Genomic DNA, 26,591 nt, shown 5'->3' on the forward strand with positions numbered 1-26,591 from the left:
GAGGTTGGTCTCTAGACTCTTTTCTCCCCTACTCAACCATACTGATGACCACTTTGTATCGAAATATGCTCTCATACTGCATATAATCAGTTTCCAGTTAACAGACACTGTGCTAACCTCAGTCTAGCAAGGCGAGGGAGGAGGGGTGGGCTTTAGCATGCAGCAATGAATTGGGACTGGTTGGATTAAGAGATCATGTAACCAATGAAAAGCCAGTAATAGAATTTAAGTAGTGTGTTGCTCAACTCACTCATCTCTCTCCCCTCCCAGATGAGGCTTTCTTGCTAGCTCAAGAGAGAGAGAGAGAAAAAAAAAAAATCAGCAGGAAGATAATGAGCAATGAATGAGTCATGCATCGTTGCAAAATGGCATCTGTGCCATTTAAAAACTAAGGAGATTGCAATACATTTTCAGGCATTAAAACTGAAGAGCAAACAGGAAAGGTTTCTATTACATGGCTGATTTAGATGAACACTAATTTCATTGCTCATGGCTTTTCATACATGGAGTTGTTCCCCCCACCTTACCCTGTTAATTATAACAATTCCAGGGTGACACACAATGCCTTTCTTTTGCACTTGTCATACACTCCGGTCCTGTTATTTCACAATCATTTTCATCTACACCAGCCTTACTCAATGTGGTGCCCTCCAGATGTTTTGGACTACAGCCACCATTATCCCCAGCCAGCATAGCCAATTCTGAGGAGGCACCAGGTTGGGGAAAGCTGTTCTACACAGTCAGCATACATCATGTGTAATAATTCCACTGAACCCTAATGAATTGGGAAGGGGGAGAAATTCTAACAAATTACAGCTGTTGCTTCTTATAGTCAGCCTGCCCATAGAAACTACAGTGGACATGTTTAGCAAGTGGCATTTTGCTGAAATTCCCTGGACTTGCCAATAACCCTGAATTCATAGTTCAGAACCATGACCTTCCCTCCAAGCTGCCAAGTGGCTATGTTGTTCTTGAAGGGAGTTGTGACAAAGCCATATACACATTCAATGTTCTTTTCTCCAAGATGACCTTGACATAAATGAGTCATTTGACATAAATGAGTCATAAATGCAATCAAGCAAATTAAGGGGATGGACTCAATGGTCTTATAGGCCCCTTCCAACCCTACTATTCTATGATTCTATGACTATTCTATGAAATGAAAACGGGCCTGTGAATGAGCTAATTAGAAAGATTTATAAATAATAGTTTGACCTTATGGACAATCAATTTAGGCATCTGTAGAACCACAGGTCATTATATACATGGGCTGAGATCTGGAAGATCTACTTTGCATGCACAAATTAGTTTTCCCATTATTAGCAAACGCAGAAAGGAAAACAGCCTCTTGTGCTTTTCAGAGCTCCTCAGCCTGCCATAAATTGACAGTAGGAACTCCATGGGCTAGAGACATCTAGTCAGCCTGTAGCAGGTCAGTTCAAAATGTATTTATTGGCCTGCTTTTTTTGTCAGACTGTACTGGCATCTTTTGGACTAGTGTCCTATAGTGTCCTAGAATGAGAGAACTACAAAACAGGAAACATCTTATACCAAATCTCCATTCTTGTGGTAAAATTGACTGGGGGCCAATTTACACCTCTCTCTTCATTGCAAAATGCATAGAGGCATACACATACAGAGTGAAATATGAACAATATAATTTGTAACATGCTCTCACATTTAATCCTTCGGCTAGATTTGTAAAGGAGGGGTGGCATTATTAACACATGGGAAGAGGGTAAAGCTGTGAAGGGAACAATATGTGACCATTTTTTCCTCCCCCGCTGTACCAATGCACTTTTAAGTTTGTGAAACTCCTTGTATGCCATACCCAGTTCTCAGGGCTGCTTTGCATTTGACATTTTGTACTTGGGCACAGAAACCTGAATACAAAACACACACAGGCTGCAACAGTTGACAGTGGTGTACGTGTGTTTAAATCTTACTTTTCTCAGCAAAATCCTTGCAAGTGGGGGTCTGATTCTTTCCCATTCACTACTTCCCTACCTTTCTTTAAGAACAGCATTGACTTAAGTGTGCCTGCCCTGAGCTATTCTCAACTGATGTGATGTGGATGTATTTTGCACTGTGATAAGTAGGGCAGTCAACCGATTAAAGAAATAGAATTAGCTGAATAACTGTATGATTTACAGTCTATAAATTCATTAAATCTGCATTAGCTCTGAAGGAAAAAGCATACTTCCCTTTATTTTTAAATGACGCATGCATGGCCAGCATCATCCTAGAAGAGGCGTTCCCTTGTGTATGACAGTGAAGGAGCAATGCTTCTTTGGTGCTTACCATCTGGACTTTTTTTATATGTACTTTATTACTATATTGTTTTAAAACAATATAATAAAAATATACTGTGATTAATTGCCACACCTTTTTGTTTATGTTGATATAACAATATTGGATTATACATTTTAGTCCTAGGCATATGTCAAAACTGGGTAGAGACGTATGCACAGTGTATGTGTGAGCTCATGATTGCGCCTGCTTGCCCTGCTCCTGCCCCCGGACCTCCACACCTTGCTCATAACTTTGGCCCAGGGACTATATGCATACACCTCAGTGGCTGGAGGCTCTGAACATGCAGTATGTATGTGCACTCCTTTTTTTGCAGGATACAGATCTCATGTTCAGAGCCTACACATGTTGGGGTATAGTTGTGGTAGCTTCGGTACAATCAACACCATGTGGAGTCTGGGGCAGCAGGTGTGGCCACAACCTCCCCTCCACACATACATTTCTACTCAGCTTCACCATCTGCATATAGATTTTATGAAGCTGCATTGACCCTCCAGGAAAATAAAACATTTTCCAGTTCAGTTACCGCTAGAAATAAGCCACTAACTTCACACTTAGATAATTAGACTGTATTTTCTGAGGCTCTTGAAATTCCACAAATAATTGGAAGTATTAACATAAATCATTTTAATATTTTTCTTCCCTCCCATGGCAAAGAGTATGTTTATATTCTGACATGCTTATTTCTTAGTTGTCAGTTTCTCTTTCCTTCCACTTCTTAAAACCTGATTTATTTTCAATTACACTTCGGGGTCACATTAGCAGAAAATGATGTCTGGATCCTGAAAATTAAATCTAGAGAATGCCAATAAAAAGCTGAACAAAAAATGCCTGACAGGGAAAGGTCACCCTTTCACTGTGGCAATTATGAAAAAGGGATTTTAATCTGAAAAGGTAGTTTTAAGCTAATGAATTTCCATTCTCATGCAACTCAGCAACCTATGGAACATTGGTTACAAAGCTTACATGAACTGGTGCCGCCTTGATCACAGGAAGGATTGGTTTTTGTTTTTTTAATGGTCCTATTGATTTGAGAAATGGTAAACATACACATATCTATATAATACATATGATTTATGCAGTTATATATTACACAGGGAAACAATACATCCGAACCAATGAAATACTTGTTATTTTTTTATATAATACCTATTAGAATAGACATAATCTATTATAACGAGATTAGAATTTTCCTACATTTTCCCCTTTGGAGAAAGCACTGGGCTACAATTTATGGCTTGGATCCAAGCTTTGCTCCTGGTAGCGGGATGCTCCTTCTGGCAGAAGGGGGAATGACTTTTGCACATTCCCCCTGCATACCACTGTGTTCTATGAAAATCTGCTCTAGAGAGTTCAGAGAATTATGACTTATATTATGTTCAACCCTATACAGCTGAATGGCCTGTGCACACATAGATTATACCAGAACTCTGTGTTGCTAAAAGATCATGAAACCATTATACAGGTTTTACAAATGTCTGTGGCTGATGGCTTGACAGGTACCCTATTCTTCCTCAGTTACATTCTTCAGAGATTCTGCTCCTGTGGCAACACTTTAGTGCTCAGTAGTAGCTCCTAAGATAATAGTCTATATTTATAAATTCTCCTGGAGTCTGCCTAGAAAGAACTGGGTTTATACCAGCGGCTTGAGGGTAAGCCACGCGGCTTGGGATGAATATGAAAATAAATAAATACATAAATAAATAAATGACATTATAAGAATACTGAGTTATCATGTGGGCTCAGGAGTTGCAACACACACACACACAGCTGCCGCCTCTGCAAAGGATTCTTTATTCACTACTAGCAAACAGACCCAGCTTTGCACAGATTGGAATACGCCTTAGTTTGATACAGGGAAGCCTTTGAACAACATTACACAGTTGCTAGAATTGGACACATTGTTCCCACCCTGTCTGAGTGAAGCCATGCCCACTGGGACCCCTAGGCATTGATTCTGCCATGGTACTTCCCTATAAGCCCCTGGCGGAGGGGTCTGTTCATTCCCGGGGGGGGTTTGCCCCACAGCAGGGAGGATAGGGCAGCCATATAATGCTGTCCCTCAGGCTATCCTCCCCCACTTCAAACTGTGTCAACTGCAAGTAGGGATGGCGGAGAATTCCGCCACGTATTTCAGTGAGGCCCCCCAAAATTCATGGCGGAATGGCTTGCCCCCCCCCCAGAATCCCCCCGGAATGAGGCTTACCTGGGGTGGATGTTCCGGACGGCGGTGGCTCCGGCTGGTCTTTTGACTGGCTGCCACGGCCGCCATTTGCATCCTGGTCTTTGCCGTGATAGGCTACATAAGTATTTACGTAGCCTATCACAGCAAGCCAAGCAACAAAAACAAAAAACGGTGTACACAAATGGCGGCGGCTACGGCCGTAAATATTTACACATAAATATTTACGTAGGCTATTACGGCGAAAAAAAGGGGAACACAAATAGCGTAGTGGGCGCTATTTGCGTTCCTTTCCCCCCCGTTGTTTTAGCCTACGTAAATATTTACGTAGACTAAAACGGCGAAAAGTAGGGAACGCAAATGGCGGCCGCCATAGCCGCCGCCATTTGCGCACGCTGTTTTTTTTTTTTCCCCCAGCCGTGATAGGCTACGTAAATACTTAGGTAGCCTAGCCTATCACGGCTGCCTGGCTGGATGCAAATGGCGGCCGCTACGGTGTCTGCCATTTGCGTCCGCAGTAGCCCGTCCACGGCTAGAACTCCGGCTCCGGACGGGCCTGGCCGGCTGCGGAGCAGACCCGGCTGGGCAGGATTCTGGGGGGGGAAAACTGGATCACCTCCCCCCCCGTCGAGGATTCTGGAGGGAGGGACGGAGCGCCTCCCCCCCCCCACCGCGAACACAATCCACAAAAAGGTAAGTGACTTTCGTACATCCCTAACTGCAGTCTGCAAGGCTATATGTTGGTCAGGGAAGTCTGCCACCTGGTGACTGAAGATGGTACTGCAGGTTTCAAAGACATATTTAAATTGTCCAGTAACACCGCAGTGATATTTCCCACACTGATACAAATTTCATCAGGGGATTTGGGGTTATCACACAATATGCCATGCTATTTGGCAGGTGTTTAGCAAGCAATACATTATCCCTTGCTGTGGAAACATTAGACCTCCAGCCATAATTTTTAGTGTTTCCATAGGCACGTGAATGTACTTTGCGCTTAACTAGATCCTCATATGCGAGTTAAAAATCTTATCTGAAATATTAATTTGCAGCTCTTCAGTTCAAGCAGCTGATTCAGCTCTGGAGGAGTCTGGTGTATTTTGCTACTATAAACATCATTTGTTATAGATTTAATTAGATGTAAGCTATCCAAACTAGCTACTCACAAACAATGAATGAAAACTGCAGACTGGCCAAAGCATTTCAACGTGGCCATCCACCTATCACTAACTGACATCTCTGTCAAAATTATTTAACACTTTGTCGACTGGGAAATAATTATAAATCACAATTAAATAAACCAGGCAAAAGTTGTATTTTTAGTTTGCTAATGATTTACTGGAGTTTTAGTAATTTCAGCAGAAATTATCTCTAGCATAAAATTAGTTAGCATTTTATGCTAGAGGTTTCCCAGTTTTTCTAAATAAAAGCACTTTAGAAGCTTCCATTCTTAGTGTTGGGTGAAGCTGGGTCACTAAACTGTTATTGTCATCCAACAAAGAAATGACCTAGCCTCGCTAATAGCTATTCCTTAAATGATGCCTCAAGTTGGGTTAAAAATGGTAAAGTGAAGTGTTTTGCCCAATCTTTCTTTTTATAAATAGCAAGAGGCCAATGAGACAGAATGGCAAGTCCATGATGGCCTTCAAATGATAGATCACAACCCTCAAAAATCTCAGAGCCTGTCTACACTTTAAACAGGCTGTCACATAGTCATCCTTAGTTCTTGAGTGCAGGAAGTAATTGCATGATCTGTTATGCCCAACTGGATGTTAATATGAGACGGACACATCCATATGGGTGGAACGATTCCTTCAGATGATTGCTTCCACCAGGCTACAATCAAGAGATGATAATGTGGGGTGTGCTGTGAACAGGCTCTCAAATATCCTCCCTCACTGCAAGGGTGAAAACCATTTGGTTGCTAAGAACATTTGAAAGGTTACTTATGACCTGTGTATCCCCATGTTCAACATACATGTAAGTACATATGAAGAGCCCTGCTGGATCAGACCAAGGGTCCATCTAGTCCAGCATTCTGTTCACACAGTGGCCAACCAGCTGTCAACCAGGAACCCACAAGCAGGACATGGGTACAACAGCACCCTCCCACCTATGTTCCCCAGCAACTGGTGTACCCATAGGCATACCATTTCTGGTACTGGAGGTAAATCAAGGTTCAAAAACCACATGGGGAACCTCCATGGATACAAAAGGCTCACTGGTTCAGAATGCTGCAGACAGACTACTGAACGGTGCTGGTTATAGGGAGCATGCACCTCCCAAGTTACAACTTCATTGGCTACTAGCTTATTTCCAGACACAGTTTGAAGTGCTGCTTATGACCTATAAAGCCTTACTTGACTTAGCTATTTGAAAGATAGCATTTTCCCACATGAGCATGAGCAGGTTCTAAGAAACTTGGAAGAGGCCCTTCTCTCTGTTCCACCATCATTGGAGGCACAGTTGGAAGGAACGTGAGAGAAGGCCTTCCTGGCGATTGCTCCCAGGCACTGGAAGTCCCCGCCACGAGAAACCAGGCTAGCTCTATCTCTGATGTCCTTCCACTGGGTTCAAACTCTGTTTGTCCTCCAGTGATCCAGACTTCTGGGTTCAAATGTCACATAAACAACTCAGGGACTGGGTGTGCCTGGGTTGCTTATTGCGGCAGAAGTGAGCGGGCACACAGGCATCCGCATGCACACTCACCTCTGCTGCATTTTCAGCAACCCACGTATTCCAGCCAGTGCTTCAGCTGGGGACCAGATGACATCAGGGACATGACCACATCCCTTGACATCATCCAGCCTGCTAAGGGGGTCATTTGGTACTCCACCCCAAAACTGTTCCCCATCCCTGTCTAGTGAATTTATAAATCGTACACCCTTTATTTTATGCTTATTTTTATTGTGCACCCTCTTTATCTTATGCTGTCTTGCTTCTATGTCTTTTTAATTAAATCTGTTTTGGTTAATACATAACACGCTTTGCATTTGGGTATTTTAAAAGATAGTAGCCGCTTTCCTAGAGAAGCAACCCGACTGGCTCATGCTAAGAAATGCTTGATGTTCAGATAAGTGGCCTGGGAAATCAAGATGTGAAGCTAATATAGACTGGACAGGCTTAATAAGCCCTGAAAAGTGAGTTACCAGGCTCCCAGGATGGGCTGATTAAAAAAATTCTGGTGGTGGCAGACCACCAATTCAGGTTCCATACTATGTACAGTTATTCACAAGAGTGGGTCTCATGAGGTTTAAAAGGCAGCCTTTCAAATACAGAATGACTGATTTACATTGATTTGAATGATGATGTCTGTTCCACATATTAAAAAGGTACAAACAGTAAACAGGCGTCTCTCCTTAGCAGAGTTATGATGACATCGAGTTGTCAATGAATTTGACCTAAGGAGAAATACTTAGTACATCTATCCTGCTCCAGTTATGAATCCAGGTCCCATACTTTCACCATCCCACAACAAGAGGTTGCTGTCAGGGAAAATGGGGCTACATAGAAGGACCTGTGAACTGGAATCAGCTGTGATGGCATTCTCTTCCTAACTAAAGTACAGTGACTAAGAGTGGGCAGATGACTGCCTATGTTGATCTATCAAAAGCAAAAAGAAAAGAATGAACTACAGCAGAAGGAAAGAAAACAACTTTTGAAGTAGGCATTAGTGGTGTGAAACAAGGGTCATTACTGAGGATTCTTTAGAAATGTACTACTGATTTTTTTAATGTATTCTTTTTGAGTACATTCAAAACTCAACATTAGAAGAGCACAAGGAAAGAAACAGAATTAGTAGACACAATTTATCTTGTATATGTATTACATTTCTCCATTTCATGTTAGTATCTGTGAATAATGTTTTCCCCCCTAACAACTTGTTGTGTGTGTGTGTGTGTGTGTGTATGTGTGTGTTTTAATCGTTGTAATACAAGAAAGGGACATTGGACACATTTCTCTTCAATAACATTTAAAATAACATTTAAATACATACAGCAGCAAATACTCATGTTACTTCTTGACAGCGGGCAATCCCATTACTAGCCACTTCAGATATAAAATAGTTTAACTGGCTTTCAGCAAAATGCCACACTGCTAATGAAATAGCAAAGCCTAGAAACATATATGAGCCAGAAAATGTTCCATAATTTTAATGATTAAAACAAACTCACCCCAAACTCCTCTGACGTATTAAATATTTTGATCGCTACCTGATTATTCCAATTACGACAAACATGGCTCCTGGTTTATGAACAAGATCAAGACTCTCCCATATATCACACACCCCTCCATCATTCTCTTTGGTAAAATTATAATGGGAATCAGTGTTTTTTCATTGAAGGAATATTTTTGGCTGAATAATTTTTATTGTATTATAATAAATACTATGCATTTTATTCCTCATCTTTTCTATCTCCCTTGAGGGTTTTCAGAGCAGAAAGGTGTGTGTGTGTGTGTGTGTGACCTTTAAAAATAAGTAACTCATAGTTTGAGCATATCATACTTAAAACTACTGAAATATGAATATTTAATATGCATTTAAATGCTTGACTAGTAATTTCTCTTTTCCTAATACACTGAATGAAATGCACTTCTCAAACCTGTATGTTCTAAAATGCATTTATTATTTTCTTTAAAAAAACAGTATCGTTTCTTTCATATTTACTAACTTGCAGAGCAATTCATTGTTTTTCAAGTCAGTTGAGTTAAATTATAAACAATAGTAAGGCTAGGAAGAATACAATTATGTCTGAGTAACTTACTCTTTTTTCTACTATGTCATTGTCTCCTGTAGACTCTTTGCCATCAAGCGTATCTCTCACAGCCACTGTATGCTTCTTGTTTGTTGGCTCTCTGTTTAAAGTTGTATATCCTATGTGTTCATAAATTGGATTTATGGTCATCTTAGCAATGTATTCTGCTGCCTTGGTTTCAATATAAAGGGTGATCAATCCATCTGTCACTAGGTCGTGGATAGACTCAAAACGTTTCTCTCCGACAAAGTGTTTTCCATCGTAGTACAGTCTGAAGTTTCTGGTTTGATTTCCAAATCTGCCTCAATAGAACAGAGTATTTTTTAAACTTTAGTAAGGCAACTTTGCACACAATACAGATTCTCCAACAGAGGCTAGTATATTCTGGATGAGGAATACACAATGGTCAGTCTTTGGCTTCAGTTCCCAGCTTCAGCTACTGTGCACAAATCAGAAACTCATAAAAAACAACAACCATGGAGAGAAAGCCAAAGATGTGCTTGGCCTTGAAAGACATGATTTGTCCCCTAGTTACTTAATTATCTTGTAGGCAAGCTGAAATTTTCTTTTAAAAGAACCATGTTCTATGCTCTGTTGCTTTTCTGTGAAGGAAAAAGTTGTCATAATAGAGGATTCTCTGTTGCAGAATATCAATGCAAAGATCTGATGCAGTTGCGTATCTCTACACCCTGTTGCCTTTCTGTAGGAAGAGGTCATACAGGGTACAGTTGTGCTTAAGTGCCAACAATGACACTGGGTGGAACTATTGCCAGAACTGCAGTGATGTGGGACAGAATAGCACAAGGACAAGCATTCTTTATTTGTGGCCGAAGACCAAGGACTAACTCTTCAAGCTTTATACAAAAGCTGCCTTGTGCTGAGCTTATTAAGTCTGCAATTCAAGAAAATCTTTGTAACATACTGGATGTGTAAGCTGGAAGTTGATTCTGCGGTCTGAGTTAGAAGCTGCATTTTGTCATAAGTGCAAGCTGAATGTTTGCACCTATGAAACATCTCATTTAAAAGTTAGAACCCTAGGATATTGTAAGAAAGCTGACATGGATAAACACCACCGGTGACTAAGTGCAGGTCTTTGGGCCAGTCAACATGGTATTTTGTTTCCTAGCCAACCCTCTCTCCCCCACCCCACCCTCAAACAGCAGCAGGTGCTACCAGAATTAAAAAAAAAACTTGCAAAGTACTTATTTTGGGTATTCATGAAGTTCTAGGTGTGGAGAGTGGCCTACAAGAGTCCCCATCATTCCCCTGGCTGAGAGTCACTATGGAATCAGTGCAATCTAAGCATCCAGAGGGAGCGTTGTAGGGAGGACATATTTGCTTTACCTAGGATGCCTCCTGCACTCCCAGCAATGCAGACCAGGAGTTACTGTGGGTAGCAGTTATGTGGATGCAACCTTGGATTCTATAACACCCCTAGGGTAGCTAATGAAAAATAAATCCAAGGTGACATGGCACCTACTACTGCACCCTTAGCAGTTGCACAGAAGGGAAGCATTTGGCAAGAACACCTTCCGCTGCCTCTGCAGCACTATTTATTTGATTTGCACCACACCTTTCTACCAAGGTGAACAGGAGAAGCTGCCTTCTACCAAGGCACTCATGGTGCACAGGAGAAGCTGCAACTTCTGAAATTCTTCCCTGTATACAACTCTTAAAGGGCAGAGAAACAATGTCCCCTTCTGTCATTCATGAACACAGGTGACTTGTAGGGTCCCAGTGCCCTAAGCTTTTTATACAGGGTTGACTGGAATAAAAGGTTGGGAGAAGGGGCCATCATGGATAATATATTCCCATTCTAGTACTAGGCCATTATACAGAATGTTTAGTACTGAAGATTTTTCATACTGTTTTTTTTTTCTGTTGTCATAGTTGGCACAACGAATGACCACAATGTTGGTCCTTAAGGTAATGTACATAGAACTGGTTTACACATAACGCAACTGTGCTGTATAGCTTTTGGACCATTCGGATTTCAGGTGTGTGTGTGTGGGGTGTCACATGCTTAAAATCTTCCCCCCAAACCTCGCTACACATGTTTATGGAAAACTAGCACGAGCTGTAGAAGGTTTCTAGACTAGATTTCCCCCAGATGTACTAGTTTTATATGGAGACTGCTGGCAGGGAGCGGGGTGGGGGGAGGCATAGTTAAACATGTAATCCTTAGCTGCAGTCTTGAAAAAAGGCTATCCAGCAAGCATCAGGTTTTGCTGCATGTGTAGATCAGTTCTGACAAGCTCAGTCCTAAAACTTGCTGCCTGCTCTGGCACATACATACTGAGCAGTGGCGCAAAATATGCTATGCCAGCCCCTTAGGCAGATACTCCAGTGCTAATTTAGCATTACAGAATAAGTAGGTACAATGATAATTTTTTGTTCACTTTCTACAAATGAAGACATAAGACTTCATTACTTGCATTGCTCTTCCAACGGAAGTGACAGATTAGAAAGGTGCAGTGATTTAAAATAAATTCTGGGCCCCCAACAAATCTGTGATCGGTTTTGGTAGATATTTTGATAATAAACTCATAACAACTGTTACCAATCCATGGCCAAGAGTGATGCAAATGCACTATGGACCTTCTCTTAAAACTATATAGTCTATATAATCCATTGTTCCCAGAATCCAGTAAACATGCATATTTTAATTTCCACTGTCTTCAAAGACTTTATGCAAGCTAGGATATCAGCACAGAGACAGCCAGACCCTTGAGGGGCTGCATGGGCTAATTTCAAAGAATATGTCCTAGCTAGTTCAACTGGCACCTCATCCTGGGTGCATTCCAGATTAAGGTTCCTCTTCTGGGTCAGAAGTTGCCCACACTCTTCCTCATAATGCTTGGAGAGATTTCATAAAGAACACTGCCTCTGCAAGCTTGCTACATTGAAACACATAACAGATGGCAGGTTGGAGTAGTTATGCAGGAGCAACTCTACTTGTAAATAAGTACCCCAAGGGACAAGCAGTTGCAGCACCTATTAGGGATCACATATTCCAGTACAGATCTGTGTGAGTGAGTGTGTGTGTATACAATCTGTATGTGTGTGTATTCACTGCAAATACACAAAACACATAACAGAAGCTGAAAGTCGGGAACATGAACAATTACAGAGAGAGACGGAGATAACGAGGTAGCAATACAGATAAACCCTTAGTTAGATGATGATTTTATTATTATTACATTTATATCCTGCCTTTTTTCCTTTTTTGAGGAACCCAAGGTGGCTTACGTAGTCCTCCTTCTCTCCGTTTTATCCTCATAACAACCCTGTGAGGTAGGTTAGGCTGAGAGCCAGTGACTGCCCCAAAGTCACCCAGTGAGCTTCATGTCTGAGTGGGGACTAGAACCTGATATCCTGAGTCCCAGTCCAACACTCTCACCACTACGCCACACTGGCTCTGATGATGTAGACTGTGAGCTGTTCATTCTAAGTAGCGCAGAGTAAGGTGTCAGAAGCATCCTTACAGCAAATTCAATAAAAGGGGGGGTTGCTTTTGTTTTAATGAATATACCTTGCTGATGTTGAGAAAAGCTATACAATTGCATGGCAAGCAGTTTATAAGTAGAAGTCCACTCATGGAATAGGGCTTGCCCATCCTCGCTGTCCCACTGCAGTCCCCCTGCTTCCCTGAGCTCACACAAGGTGCCTCTGCCCAACTTCTGCAGATTCTGCCCTCCCACTGTGGTCCTCCTATGGCCTGACTCTCAGCAGTCACTGGGAGCTGCAGCTGGGAGGATGGAGCTGGAAAGTGCTATTGTGCGAGTACTTGCAGAACTCTAGATCTAGCCCATTGTACTGGAATATTTTTTGAAATCTGCATGCAATTAGTATTTAAAGACATATTTTCTCTCAAAATATGCATTTCTTAATGTATTAATAAAATACACATTTTTGTATGCATTTAGGTATGTTTTTTTCTGGACTGAGAACTATATTGCAAAATTCAGAGGATTTTGTGAAATGTCAAGGATAACCATGTTCTGATCTTAGCCTACAAGGTGTGTGGGCTAGGTCAGTTCACTTCAAACTGCAGACCAAACAAAATCCTTAAGCATCCATAAGAGCAAAATCAGGGAGGATACTGTTAGAAAGAGGATGTTGAACTAAATAGGCCCTTAGTCTGATCCAGCAGGGCTGTGTGTATGTTTTTATATGTAGGTATCAAATCCTTTCAAGAAGGTCAGAGGTTATCTGAGGGTCAGATAAAGTGTATGCCTCAGGTGGCAAAGGGCAAGAACAAGTCCACAAAGATGCCAGGATGGTTAAGTGGCACTCTCAAGGAAACCATTAAAAGCAAGAAGACTTCCCTCAGAAAAGTCAAAATCTTGCCCAAATAAGGGAAATATAACAAAACAGCACAAACTCTGGCAAAACAGATACAAGCTGATGACAAGGCACGCAAAGAAGAAATTTGAGGAGCAAATTGCCAAAGTTTTCTTCTGTTGAGGGGCAGACACCCATTCTCTGACAGGGCACCCTTGGGCTAATACGGCCTCCTAATAGGGGGCTCAAAAAGTAGCCCCTTGCAAACGTATGGGGGGAATCATGTATGTACATGGAGAGGATGGATGTATCTGGAATGTTTTCTCCCACTCAGATTTTAATCTGAGATACAGAAGAATATGAGGTGCTTCAAATGCTCATCTCTCTGTTGAGGCAAACATTACTAAGCCCCTGAACCCAGTGAATTCTGGCAAACATCTCTGGTCTTGACTGAACAATTGCATTGGCATGTTAACCTGTTGGGAGAATGCCTTTGGAGAACTATTCAGAATTCCCAGCAGGAATTGTTGAAGATAATGTACTACAGTAAAAGCTTCTTAATCAACTTCAGAGGGAAGATATGACGATGATGTTTTCATTTATTTTCTTATCATTGATCTTACTTGTGATGGTGTCTGACCACTGAGCATGTTGATATTTGTTTACATGGTTTTTGAATTCCAAAGTTCTCTTTTCAAATTCTGGTTTTCTATGACATCCTGCAATGTGAGACTATTAGATACAGCCAGTTATTTCCCTTTGCTACCTGGGAAGATAAGAATTGTGGGTTGTATCCAGTGGTATCATTCCAACCCAATATGTTCCCCAAATCTGATCTGGAGGGTTGGGGGATCCTCCAGAGCAGATTTGGGGAGAATGTGGAGGCTACAGGGAGAGGAACAGAGAAGTCCCAGTGTGCAAGAAGAAATTCCCTCACATGATGACTCCTAGTACAAATTTCAATTTCCAAGGAGATTGGGGGTGGGATGTTGATTCTTTCATTCAGTGGTCAAGTATAATAGAGAAGATGCATTTTTTACTGAAAAGAAAATGAGAATAGGGGATCAATTTTCCTATCACGAAATTGTTCATAAAGCACTAAGAAAATTGCAAAAGGTCTTGCATTTATCCAAAACATTACTCAATACACAAGTGCACGAATGACTTATAAAATTAGTTGGGATATTTAGATTAACCTTTAGCTTAGTTTTTAATATACTACAAGTGTTCAGAAAACAGAAAACCAGAGAAGCTGCCAATGCCAAGTCACGGAAGGTAACTGAATGTAGTCTGATACAGTAGCAGGTGCAGGTACATTACATGTTACACAGCCTTAGGTAATCAACTATTCTCTTAAGGTTGTATGTAATGTGGGTCTAACTTAAGTTCCATTCATTTTAATAGGTCTACTCTACATTGGACTAACACTGATACAACCCTTAGTCCCTTTGCCTCTTGTACTGTTTCAGGTCGTGGGTTCTGATGATGCTCTGTGATGTGGCTTGAGTTGCAGGGTTCTGCTATGGATCAGTTCTTCAGCAGGGGTCAGGTTCCTCAGGAAGCAAGACATCAGCACCATGGAAAGCTCTGAGTGGTGCTGGGGCTGGAAGCTAGACATGTTTGTCTGTATGTTGCTCCAAGAAGGAGCAAAGCAAGACTGAGACTTAAATAGAAATGTACTTGCATTTCTGGTTAGCCCCACCTGACTGAGGCTTGGACTCTTAAAGGGACCTAGCCTGTTTTAGCGATCTCAGACTGTGACAACATGGAAGTGGCTAGGTTTTGCTAGTGTCCTCATGGCCCGAGTCCTCAAGGGTCTGAGGATGGTAATATGACCTCCTTTGGACGCAGGGGAGATGACTCCTGGGGTCTTTCTTGTGACCTGGGTCCTGGAGAGGTAGATGCCTTTCCATGGCTGAATTATCTCCTTGAACCATAAACTCTGAGCCTCCTTGGAGGACAAGGAGTCACGATCTTTTGAGGATGAGGTTTGGGGGTCCTGGTCTATGATACCTCTGCACTCCTGATTGCAATATAGGGACATTAATACTACTTTACTTTATAAGGTATTATAAAGATTGGAATAATGTAATAATAGTCTTTCAACACTTGAAATGCATTATGTAAATGCTGTCATCATCCACTGGCAAAGATTCATCACGATTAAAATACTGCTTTTCAGTCCCATGTTCTACATTTGACTTGAATTCATTTAACTTTTTGTCACCAGGAAATGTAACTCTTCACATTTTGCAAATCTCACCATGTTATACAGAAATGCAATGCTAACAGCAGCTTTGATGACAGCTGCTTTTTGTTTATTAAACAGGAAATTAGATGTATATAGTGCATATGCTGTTGTCTTAACACAGGCTCACTGGAAATGTTATTCCAGGAACATACAAATGTGACAATGATATCAGGACATTCTTAATGGATCCATGGTGCATTTATTTGCAAGCAGCAGACCTAAAATAAATGACTTAGCTGTATTAAAAGTTGTTTAGAATGGCTGTCTCTGGCCTTTCTGGCTGACCAGCAGGCCGGAATAAATTACAGAACTTGAGAGAGGGAGTAAAATTGGGAAGGACAATTCCAGCTTCCAAACCCGCCCACCCCCCTCAACTCTGTAACATTTAAGTCCTTTCATCCTGAGCTTGTGACAGAGTAGTGGGAGTTTGAGAGGATTTTCAAAGCCCATTCCTTCAGAGGCCAGCCACCTGGCTGAGGACCCCTCCCCTTTCCAGTGCACAAGAGCAGAGGGAAAGGGGAGATGGCAATAGATCATGCTTGCCAGACCAGCTCCTCCTGTCACACAACCCGACAGACATTAAATGCTGCAGTCTCTTCTCGCCAGTTCTTCAGTAGGATGGAGAAATTTCCTGCCTCCCAACAGACAGGGAACTTGGGCAACCGGGTGGGGCTGAGACTGAAAAAGTGCTCCACGTTTCCCTTTTCTGTCTGTGGCAGAATATACAGCAGGAAGGGACCAATAGTTTTCACAGGGTATTGCTCTGCTGTGGAACCAGCTAGGGCCTAGTACAGCGCTGGGGAATATGTGGTCCTCCTGATGCTGTTGGATTGAAACTCCCATCATTCCTCAGCATTGGCTATGCTATCTAGGGCTAATGGAAGTTGCAGTCCAACAACATTAAGGGCCACACGTTCCCCAGCCCTGGCCTAGGAGGCTGGAAAGGTAGGAATCCACAAGTAGTGTTTTTTCTTCTTCTCTGTGGCAGATTAAAAACAAGGCCAACCCAGGCCCTACTCATGATTCCCTGGAATATTCCTCTCTCCAAAGTCATATATGAAAAAGTCAAACCTAGTAACTACCTTCTTACTTTTCTTATTTTCAGTGTAACAAGTGACATTTGTGCTATTTATACCATTATAAAATGCATATTCACATGATTAATGGTAGGGAGCTCAAGACTGAAGCCACCTATATTGATGGGATACAGAGCTTCAAAAATTGTTCATGGACTCCTGGCTGCCCCAGGGCACAAATATCTTCTAGAAAGTGCTTCTTCCTTTGTCCTCAAAATGTAACAGACTTCAAACTTTTCTCATTTCAGTGGAGCTTTCAGCAGAAGAGTGGGGAATTTAATTTATTAATATAGGAGTGCAAAGACGCCCATTAAAATTATTTTTAAAATATGTCAACCTCTGATTTGAGGTTCAAAAACCAAAGGCAATTATGCAACAGGATTCTTCCATATATTGTCATCTAATGGCTGCCTCCTTAGCCTGTGTTGTTTTTAGGATATCCATCCTGCCATGAGGTTATGCTACTTTAAAGGCATTGTGGCAGATCATCTCATAGGATTGCGTGGAGATTAATTTAAGCAGAAAAAGAACTGAAGCAAACATAGTGTTAAACAAGGATGAAGGTTGGTTAGGATGTTCTCTCTACCACAATACTTTTCAAGCACCTGATCTCTGGCCTAAGAAGGTGGTCATCCCAGTAATGTCCTTCCAGTATTTTCATTTACTTCAGTACTATATTTTATACAAAGCATAAATGCTTTAATCAACATTTAGTTTCGGGGACCATATAGCTCAGTGGTTGAGCACATGCTTTGCATGCAGAAGGCTCCAGTTTCAATCCCCAACTTCTCCAGGTACGGCTGGAAAAAACTCCTGCCTGAAACCCTGGAGAGCCACTGCCAGTTAGTGTGACAATACTGAGCTAGATGGACCAATTGTCTGACTTGGCGTAAGGCAGCTTCCTAATGCTACCTTTTTTCATATTATAAAATTGCCATATAATCATAAAGGTGGAATGCTCCCATATCCACCATATCCCCCAACCACACAGGTGCATCCAAGGTTTAGCCACTCTCAGATCAAACCATTTTTATTTATTTATTTATTTATTGCATTTATACCCCACCTTTTTTCCTCTTGCAAGGAACCCAAGGCGGCTTACATTATCCTCCTCCTCTCCATTTTATCCTCACAACAACAACCCTGTGAGGTAGGTTGGGCTGAGAGTGTGTGACTGGCCCAAAGTCACCCAGTGAGCTTCCATGGCCGAGTGGGGACTAGAACCCGGATCTCCCAGCTCCCAGTCCAACACTCTTGCCACTACACCACACTGGCTCTCCATTGAATCCATACCACAGTAAGCAGAGTGTTTGCGTACCTATAAAAACAGGCCTACAGAGAAAATGGTTCCAGCTGACTCAAGGGAACCTAAACACAAGATTTCTAAGGTCCCTGAAATGATTACTAAAATTAGGATCTAAAATCAAATAAAAACAACATCTGTCTTCATCTACGTTGCATGTTTTAATGCACAAAGGCTTTGATGGTTTACAACTGCAAAATAGCAATATAGCCAGTATCACATTTGAGAGTCTTAAATTTTGCAACCAAATATGCAAGTGAATGGAGGAAAAATTGTACCATGTGGCAAATTCAAGATTTGTTGCATATGCATTCAAGGTGTTGTCTTGAATGTTACCCCCTTCCAATGCAAGAGAAAACAGTATGACTTTATAGTACAAACAGGTGATCGAAACTACTGCAGCATCATGTGTCAAGGACAAACAATCCAAGTGCTTGAATCCTGTGAAGTTATTTTTGCATGCTGCAAAAACCATAAACAACGATAGAAACATAGGCTATAATTTGTTTTTGTTTTACTTTAGATGTCCTTGATTTTTCTTTATGTTTGTCACATTTGCATAATGTATTTCTCCCCCTAAACATTAGAAGACTAAATGAATAGCAGTGTGTCTGTAACAATTGCTTCTAATTACTAACATATTTCATTGGACTTAAAATTAAACTCCTGCAGTGGTGGAAAATTATTGGTACTGGTGAACCATTGTTTTATATTCATTTTATATCACTACAAATCTATTGATGGTACAGAAATTATAGGCGATATAATTAGGGAGACATCAAATAGTGGTATATGAAAGACCTAATACAGCACAGATGCATCTTTCAGAATTGAACATATCAAGGCAAGCGTGATATATCACAGGAAGTTGTGTTAGTATTTTATTTTACCTTTTGCTAGGATTATAAAAGCCATTTACTCAGTGTTTTTACTCTCTGGCTGCGAGTCTGAGTGTCAAAACATTCAAATGCTCTCTATATAAAGTTTATCCTAGGAGTCCAGTTGCTATTCTCTAGGAAATTTATTAGTTTGAATATTCTGGCTGCAGGTCTTCCAAAAGAAACTTCTGAATATTCAGAAACATGTGAATTATAAAGATTTCAAGGAAAATGTGAGTTGCTAAGCAGTCTTAGATTTGCAAACCACCAAGGGCACAATCTAAGCAGGAATGGAAATGCATGGTCCTCCAGATGTTGTTGGATTACAACTCCAATCATTCTTCACCATTGACTGTGATGGCTAGGGCTGATGGGAGTTGCAGTACAAGAACATCTGGACAACCATATGTTCCCAATCCCTGATCAAGCCCTTTTACACAGGCTGGAATCTTAAGTGGGCAGCCTCCTTCATAAATGCATGTGGAGATTGAGAATTTGTCCTTAAGCACTCACCTAATTTGGAATCACCCCAATTAAAATTAATTATTTTAAAACTATTGTAGAATTATTTCATTTTATTTTCAAATTAATAATTTTGGTTTCATGTGTTATTTCAAACAGAGAACCAATCACGATCCCACTGGTGATATTGGGAGCACAACAGCGCTTGCCCAGCCTGCACTGTGAGCCATCCTCCGCCGCTGCCTTGCCTTTCCCAAACACACCTTGTCAAAGCAGCAACAGGCTTCCATTAGGCCCTAGATGCTGTTATGCATGGCAGTGTCCAGGACAAGACAGGAACCATGAGGAATGGCGTTGTCAGGGTTCCTGATGAAAATTACATTTACTATGGATTCTGGCAACAGGCTGAAGTAGTGTCTGGGGTCTAACACAGGATCTGTTGCCAGATAAAATTGGGAGAGGGAGACGGGAAGGCACAGGGTGTGATTTTGGACCATTACAAGTCAGACTTGGAGATCCCCAGAATTCAGACCCAATTCAAAATGACTCTGAGAAGGTCTGAATTCTCTAACTTCGTATTTCATACCCCCCAATATTGGTGTTTGCCCCGTCACTAGTGGAGGTACTGAATGTGGTAGAATGCCAACTCCTCCTTCACAACAGGTTCTTCTGCATGATCTGAGGGTGTGTAATACATATGTGGTTCACATTTGAGTATTGTGGATTTTATGTCATGATCTTATTTGGATTTCTGTGCTCATGTTTCTAAAATTGTTTCCCCTTGCTCATGTATACATTTGTGAGATGAACTCTCCATTAATTATTTCTACATACTGTCGAACATTATAGATGGGAGGTGCCAGGATCTATAATGGTCAATTACTGAGTTATACTAGCATCGCTATTCCAAAGTTTCTTTTCTCTTCCCACCCCATCCACCTAAACATATGTGAAAAACAAGAAAAGAAAGGAAAATTTGAAGGGAAATGAAAGAGGGTTCTTTGATCAGTTGTAAAATTCATTTTTACTTTAATATGTTAATGAGAAAACAGATTCAGTTAAATGTATTTGGTAGCTTAGCACTGTCTAAAACAAGTATTATGTTGCTAATAAAAACAAGTAACTTGGCTAAGTTTATTTCCCCCATTACTTTTCTTGAACAGGGTTGCATAAACAACCTATATGCCATAAACTTATGAATTTACAGGGAAAGGAAAAATTTTTTTAAATGCTCATTGAAAAATAACATACCACTTAAAATTGCTTGTCCATTACACATTTTTCTTATAAGCACCACTATGTGAAATACTATAATTGAGGCAAATGTCACCTAGTTGGGTACCCAGGGCATCAAAATAATGCCTGTGGTAAGCATGCACATGAACAGATACATACAGATATGCATGTAAAATGCCAAGTAATGTTACAGTTGATATAAACAAAAAAAGCTATTTTTGTTTCTTCTACTGTTCTTCCAACACACACACACACACACACACACACACACACACAGAGCACTTTGCAATTTCTGTTGTTTGCTTTTCAGTCAGTGGCATTCTATTAAGTGATATTTTATCCAAAGCACAAATGAAGCATTTAAGTATTTTTCTATGGAGTGGAATCTTTGCAAAACAGGCATGTTCTCATTTATGCTAGTGTTAAGTTTGAAATTTAGCCACAGAAATATGGATAATACCATATAGAACAGGTAAGAAAGGAAAACCTGCCATAAGTAAATTCTATACATATACAATGCTACCATTCACACACAAAGGAATCAGTATTGGGAGTATGTACGAAGGCTTGAAGAACATTATAAAATCTCCATCATTAAAAATGATCTTCCTGTGATACAAATTGGTGCCGCTGTTTGGGCTCTGTGGGTTCAGGCCTGCAAGTGGTCAGCTGGAACTACAAGAGGTGCATGCCTAGACTAGCTTAGGCCAAGGCTAAGATCCAGAGCAGTGAACAAAGATCAAAGGATCCAGAGGCAAGTGCATAGAAAGGTCAGGCATACAGGACTGAGTTCCAAAAGATGGCAGTCTAGGGGAAGCATAGGACAGGAATCTGTATGGCTACTTCAGGAATGAGTTGCTCAGACTGAGGACCCAAGCCTGAGGCAGCACTTATATAAGGCCAGACAGTCCCCTATTGGCTTTCCCACGATCACCTGGTCTGGCTGGGCTACTGCGTTGCTCCTACAACTCTGGAATGCACACCTTGTGGAGTTATGACTGGTCCCCACTCTCTCTGCATTCAGGAAAGGAGTCAAGACACACCTTCTTATTTTGGCTTTTTAAATTGTTGCTTTGGTGATTTTTCTTGGTGATTTTTATTTTTGGGGGGGGAGGAAAAAGGTAAACTGCCTTGATTGGTTTTTCCAGGAAGGTAGTATAGAAAAGCTTAAAATGAATGAATGAACCACTGTGGTTACTGGCAGGAATACTTGCCACAGGGAGCTGCTTTAGCTAACATCCTTATGGCATACACCATGTGTTCTGCCTCTTCGCGATGCAATTCTCTTGACTGTGGCTGAAGTGAGCACACGTTACATTGGAATAAATCACTTTGTAAAACAAGTGCTAAATTTCACTGGGTGGAAGGCCAATAACTGAATCTATATAAATAAAACTCCAGTTCAATGGTTTAACCTCAACTTGTTATAGGACAGCATAATGTTACTCACCTGTATGTGGGTGGGAAGAGCATGCAAAAGGGAAACATCATTAGCTATGTTCTAGGTATCAGACGACAATACTAAATGCATTACTACATTTGCGCTGGTGAGCTCATTCCTGTAAATCAGGGGTGGGCAACTTGTGGCCCTCCAGATGTTTTGGTGTACAACTCCCATCACCCCTAGCTCACATAGTCAATGTGGGATGATGGGAGTTGCATGCCAAAAACATGGAGGGCCACAAGTTGCCTACCCCTGCTGTAAATGCTTATTAAGGTCTAACAGTATGCAATGACAGTGAGGCATCTTCTTGTCTTCCTTTGAAATACTCCCTGTTCTGCCTGAGAGAGAGAAAAAAATCTCAGTAGGAACTATCTCCTCACTCTTAAAATATATTACCCGGTCTCTGAATATCTTGCCAATAATTGCTGAAGATCAGGTGGAAGTCTGTTGCTAACAGAACAGCTAAGGATAATCTAGGAGTTCTGGCCAAAAGAAGACAGAACTGACAATAAGTGACAGATTGTAGTGGGAGGCAAGAGCGGTGGCAAGGGGAACAAGAACATAGCAAGAACCATATGGGAAGAAAGAGAGATAACAGTCTGGAGGAAGGACCAGTAGCCAGGTACTCCATTATTCACTAAGTCTAGAAGATGATTATGAATACAGGCTAGAGCACTAGCCATTCTACTAGGTGAGTAGCTGCCTCAAGTAAAATTGTACTGCAAATACAGGTTGCAGGCTGTTTCGACAAATTACAAAGCAACAAGCCTGGGTTTGCCTGCAAGTGCACATTCACAAGGAGCTGCAGTCTGGCAAGTACAGCAATATTTCCAAACACATGTTGTCATGTCTGCACTTTACATTTTAGGTGTACACCTAAGAAAACCCAACAGCTTTTGAAATGGTCCTCAGAGCCACCGTACTACATATAACCTCGCTGCTCAGGTGTCCCAGGAAGGCCTGATGACTAGGAAACATTGGCAAGAGCTAGGATAACGGTGAAGATAGAAGGGTCCACAGCAAAGTATTGTGAATAGCAGCCTCTGAAGACATTCGCCCAGTGCTCACCAAGAGGAAGAGGTAAGAGGGGCCCCAGGACTAGGAACATCAGCAGTCATCAGGCTTTAAAAAATAATAATTAGTCCTGCTTACTGTGTGATCCTATGCGTTTTTATGTTTTCAGCACCTCAGTTGGCTAAAGCCAAATGAAAGATGAAATGTTGTAAGGCAGCCTTCCAACGTGATGCCCTCCAGGTGTTTGGCCTACAACTCCCAGCATTCCTGATCATTGGCTACGCTGGCTGAGGCTGATGGAAGTTGAAGCCCAAACATCTGGAGGGGCCCAGATTAGGGAAGCCATGCGGGATATTGCTAGAGATGTGGCATGTGAGGGTGAAGAAAGAAAAAGAACCTGCTAATCTGATAAATTTGCCAGGCTAGTTCCTGCTGAATTGTAGTTAAAAGTCCTTAATCTCCTGTGCTCCTTTCTGGAAAAATATTTGCCATTTGACTTAAAAGCTGGCCCACTGATAGCAGCGGTATCCATACCTCTGGGTACAATATGAGCCCTGCCATCTAAAATGACCCAGTCACCAATATCTTGCACATAATCTTACCTTTTATTTGGCCTAGCCAGTTGAACTGAATTCATCTTAATCGTTTAATAAAAAATATCCAAGTTTTATTTATTCCCAAACGCTTTGTTTATAAGTTTTCTCATTATATAGTTGCATGGCTATAGTATTGTCTTTATTTGTTTTCCTCTTATGCCTTCAGGCATGCCAATGTAGACATGATAATTTTAATTTATTCTATTCTGCTTTCTTGTGTAATTTAGTAATGTTTTGGTAAAAGTCATCCCTAGCGTCCACCTTTCTGTGTATTTTGAATTCACTGCAACATGTGATGACGGCCACCAATTTACACAGCTCTGAACAGGGATTAGTCAAATTCATGGAGGATAAAGCTATCAATGGCTACTAGTCCAGATGGCTATATGCTATGTCCAGTATCAGAGGCAACATGCCTCTGGATACTAATCTCTGGGGACCAGCATCAGGAGAGAGCTATTAGGCTCATCTCTTGCTTGTGGAAAACAGGAGGCTGGACAAGATGGATGTTAGTCTGATATATTCCAAATTTTAGATTCCATAACATCCCATTCCAATTGGTTATAGTTGGAGGAAGGAAGGTGGACCTATAAATCACTGAAAAATCACTGAAAATGTAAGCAATCTGACTCTTGTGTTTTTATACCTCACATAAGCTAAAAATAGCAATAGATTTTAATGGAGCACTATGGTCAGAAGCTATTGTCATTAATCCCTCAACATACAAATCTGAAGGCCGCATTAGCTGGACTATGCTGTAGCTGCATTTAAAAAAAAAACCCTGTTAGAGCATTTGTATTAAGAGGCTTGTGATCCCTACTTCCTTGATTATCCAGTCCACCAGACCCATATTTCCCATTCCCACAACGACCACTCCTGTTCCAGGCTCAGCATTTTAAAGTGCATTTATTTATATAACCTGCCTTTCTTCCAGGATGGAACTCAAGGAGGCATACATGGGGTTCCCAGGTGGGTGGCCTGGCCATACCCAGACCTGCTTAGTTTCAGCAAGATGGCTACATCATGTGACCTCAGACCTTTCAGCACTCAGCCATGATTTTGTCCCCTCCCTTCCCTCAGACCTGTGCCCTTCTTCTCTGTCTTTCTCAGTTCTTTGCTCACTGCTTGGCTAGTCTCGATTCTAGCTTTCCCCAACCTGGGAAATGATGGGACTTGCAGTCCAACACATCTGGAAGGCACAAGGTTGGGGAAAGCTGCTCTATTCCCTCTCCTTCAGCTATTCTACCTCCTCGGCAGAACTCTGTTCTCAACCCCATTCTTACAAACGCTTCTGCCTCTCTATTACCCAAGAGCACATAGCCCATACTGTTTCTAGGCTCCATGTGAGACGGCTGCTCCTCAGCCAAAGAGAACCCTTATTCAACCAACAGCAAGCACTCCATCACCGACTCTTTGCTCCTCAGCCATTACACTGTTTGGAAATATCCCAAGTCACATGAGGAACTCAGCTGACAGGAAGCACCTCAGACATGAAAATTAATCCAAATGAAAGCTCTCTCTCCCTGATCCCTCTTCAAGTATACACCGCATATTAAAATGTCTTTACCATTTTTCCATGGTTTTGAAATTGTTTCCAATCAGATTAGTTTTGCCATTTCACATTGCAGTGCCTTATTTTTCCCATGTTTCTGATAATGCAACAATAGGACTTGCAGGAAAGGAAACCATGGTAACCAGCTAAACACTGTGCAGCAGCAGCAGCTATCGTCTCAGAAGAACACAGAGTGCTCCTGCATTTCAACGCCTACCACCAATTCCTCCTTGCTTTCCTTTTCATCTTTGTCCTAATTAAACAAGTTTCCAACCACAAAACTGACACTGGGGATGATGTCTTATTGTTGCCATCATCTGTCATAGGTCTTGGCATTAAGCAGGCCCTACTGTTTAGCTGACTTTAAAGGCAGATTTAATACCCCCTGGAATTAATTAGGAATTTCCAGTTCCTTTTAGCTGTAAGGAATTTCTGATTTACACTACAATATATTCTGTAACACTTTTATGCTTACTTGCACTCATAGATACATATGAAATAATTTGCTTTGGGTAGTGTTTTTTTCTTTAATAAACTTTGCTTCTGGGATGTAGAGAACTGACAATGATTTTATTTAATATTAATGAACAAACTTTTTTTCAAGAACAAAAACATATGAAGTTACACTTATACATGTTAACCTTTTTTAAAGTAATGAATTATTTTCAACATTCCTCCCAAGTTTTATTTTCTTTGAGGAAAACCCACTCTCTTTAATTCTATGGTTTTCATTTCGAAGTCCATAATCCACCCCTATTACACACTGGATTGAAATCTATGAGCTGCACAGCAAATACCAGCGACCATTTACACACATGCAGCCCCACTGATTGCAAGAGAGCCCTGCTAGGCTTGCTCATCTAGGCTAGTAAACACTGCTATTTGAAATACAACCTTGTGCTTGCTGTTTTGTTTTTAACTGAGAGAATCCATTTGGATTCTCTACCTTGGCTGTTTTCAGCTGACTGGTGTATTCACAACCAGCCTCATCTAAATTAGGATGGCCAGGACACATACATTTTAACGCAGCATTGTGCCTCTGCTGTAATACAAAACCAAACCAAACCTAGAGATGTGAAGGCCTGGAAAAAAACAGAAAATAAAAGGGTGGAGAGGAAATAGGGGAATTTTATTTTAATCCCCCCCCCCAATTTTCTTGCCAGGGATTTTTGGAAAATTGGCAAAACAAGCAAATTTTGTTTTCCTGTTTGTTTTTCTCCCCAGGCCTTCGTATCTCTAACCAAAC

General features: G+C 41.2%; 1 protein-coding gene across 2 annotated transcripts in view; it reads right to left on the reverse strand.

The window, feature by feature from the left end:
* CHN1 (chimerin 1) overlaps positions 1-26,591 on the reverse strand; it is a 139,070-nt gene that overhangs the window by 42,502 nt on the left and 69,977 nt on the right. For both annotated transcript variants that reach the window (XM_084813397.1, XM_084813389.1), the window contains one exon: positions 9,259-9,547. In XM_084813397.1, the coding sequence (XP_084669523.1) occupies positions 9,259-9,547 (289 nt within the window). The remainder of the gene's footprint in view (positions 1-9,258; positions 9,548-26,591) is intronic.

This window comes from Heloderma suspectum, chromosome 1 (genome assembly GCF_057233095.1).
Source record: "Heloderma suspectum isolate Gila_16-S chromosome 1, 16-S_ref, whole genome shotgun sequence".
Taxonomy (NCBI): domain Eukaryota; kingdom Metazoa; phylum Chordata; class Lepidosauria; order Squamata; family Helodermatidae; genus Heloderma; species Heloderma suspectum.